The 2596-nt window shown below is 30.9% G+C and overlaps 1 protein-coding gene across 1 annotated transcript; it reads left to right on the top strand.

Annotated features, from left to right (window-relative positions):
* Positions 1 to 1685: 1685 nt before the first annotated feature.
* On the top strand, positions 1686 to 1935 carry LOC119574640 (the record flags this gene model as incomplete). Its single annotated transcript, XM_037922013.1, is given in 1 exon segment — positions 1686 to 1935. A coding segment is annotated over 1 exon segment (137 nt), but the record flags the coding sequence as incomplete, so codon positions are not given.
* Between the last annotated feature and the right edge of the window lie 661 nt (positions 1936 to 2596).

Here is a 2596-nt window from a genome sequence, read left to right on the forward strand (position 1 = left end):
TGTGTTTCACAATTAATACCTTTCTTTTGACCACGAATTTTAAAAGCAGAGTATTGGGCATAACGATGGGAAGTAGCCTAAGGGCTGGATCTTGCGAATCTATACATAGAGATATCTTTTTCCCCTGACATGATTTTTTCTTTTAAGTTGATGTTTTTCTATGTGCAAGTGAACTTTCTTGTCGAAATATTCAAAGGCTAAAACTCGCTCTACTATTAATTTAAAGTAGGAGGGGGAGTTCGGGTAAATTATTTTCCGGGTTGTTTATCTTTGTAAATTTGTCGCTTATTTTATTTTTTTTTTTTTTTATTTTTTTTTTTTTTTCCCAAAAACCCAACTCATCCCGCAAATTTATTTTTTTTTCTCAAATCGCCATTTGTATTTTTTAAAGGCGGTAGTTTGCTTTGTGATGGGAAGTCCCAATGGGAGCTCGACGCAATTTTTTAAAAGTTTTCAAATTAGAATATGTTTTTCTTAAATCACAGACACATTCATCTGCGGAATGGAAATTTTATAGTCTATCCCGTAACACTCAACTGGACAGTTCCAGTAATCTATTAATTATTCCGTACAACATGTCCTCAGTTTAAAAGGGGGGAGTTGAAAAACATTGGGCAATCACAATGCACCAGCGTGTCTAGAATTATTAGGTTTTTTTTACACGAGTCCGTGTAAGGACTGTCCCAAATTTTACAGCGGTGAAACCGGTAGAGCGTTCGTAAAGAAATAAAAAATATAAAAATAATAATAATAATGACAATAATAATAATAATATTATCATTAACAATAATAATGAGCATAAACGTGATGTTAGCTATGCCAGAGAATCAGATGCGATTTCATTAATTTACATGATGGTCACCAGCTTAAATGGGAAAGACGCTAAATTATTTAACAAATCAGCGAATTTTATTTTTAAAATGCTGAAAACTATCTTAATTAGAAAATTGCTTAACTTCAACTTTCAACAAGTGCTGGTCAGTGGTCCTGAATGACCTTACTCCGCTGTTGGTAAGTAGAGCCTTTCCCCAGGGGCTTGAATTGCACTCTCCTGAGACCCGATTCAGTTTTTTTCATTCGTCTCTTAATTCTTGTCAGAATTAATTAGGTCGAAGGAAATCGTGAAGGTTCGAAAGTTACTATATATTTTTGTTTATTTTGGTAGTTCATTTTACATTTATTTATGTTTTGGGTCCACAAACACACACAACACACACACAACCCCAAACACACACACATATATATATATATATTAATATTATATAATTAAAATTATATTTTTATATATATATATATATATTTGCGTATATGTAAATGTATGCATCTTGATATGGGAACATATTTTATCACTCTTGCTTAAACTTTCGGGAAAAGCACTGTTGTTGCTTCGTAACGGCAGAAAAGAAACGTGAAGCTGAACCTGGCTTTGGCATCGGCCATCCTTTTATTCGTCCGTATGGTATTGGATACGGCTATAGCTCAGCCGTAAGTCATCATCCATACGGCAGTCATTCCTCCGTCCAGTCTTACAATCACTTTATCAAGAAACGTGAGGCTGAACCTGGCTTTGTTATCGGCCATCCTTTTATTCGTCCGTATGGTATTGGATACGGGTACAGCCAGCCTAAGTCAATCCATACGGCAGTTTCTCCGCCATCCACAAACACCTTTTTAAGAAACTCTAACTGAAGCTGACCCTAGCTTCCTTGGCTTACTAGGTCCTGGAGCAGCCCATGGTTATGCTTCTGTTCAGTATCCAGGATACGGTCTTGGTTACCAGTACAGCCATGCTTCCCTTCCTGTCCACTATGGTATTTACTGAAGCTGCATTCCCAACATATGGAACCCAGTCTCACCTCAATTATTCGAACTTTTATTGTAATTTTCTGATGTTGGTTATAATTCAATTTCAACATTAAACTAACATGCATATCACTTACTGTTTCTTTTAAAACCCAATGTACATTATCTTAGTATAGTTTTTAAAGCTGGCAGAATTCGCAGCCACCCTAAAGTTATCGAGTTTGGAATCTTTCTGGTAACACTAGTACATTCAAGCATAACAATGTATACCCTGTTCATGAACAATGATAAAAAGCCTAAGCAAACTTTTCCATTTATGTTTTATTATAGAATAATTGACCCAGTGCAGCTGTCTCAGTACAGTTCCTAATATCATGTAGAATATATTAACTAATCAATATTTTTCACTGAGTAAACACGAGCAAATCTACATGCGTTAGAGTTTTTTTCCTACGAAAAACATATATAAATTATATTTATATAAATATATAATATAAAGAATATATATAATTATATAAATAAATATATATAAAATATGAAATATAATATAAATACATATGAAATATATTAATATATAATATTTATTATATATATATTAATATATATATATTATATTTTATTATTAAAAATATTTATATTATTAAAATAATTTTAATATATTAATAATATAATTAATTAAAAATAAAAATAATAATAAAATAAATATATTTTATAATATAATAATTAATAATTTAAAAAAATATTTTTAAATTTTTATATATTTTAAAAAAATATATTATATATATAAATTTTT

Source organism: Penaeus monodon, chromosome 6, assembly GCF_015228065.2.
Source record: "Penaeus monodon isolate SGIC_2016 chromosome 6, NSTDA_Pmon_1, whole genome shotgun sequence".
Lineage (NCBI taxonomy): Eukaryota > Metazoa > Arthropoda > Malacostraca > Decapoda > Penaeidae > Penaeus > Penaeus monodon.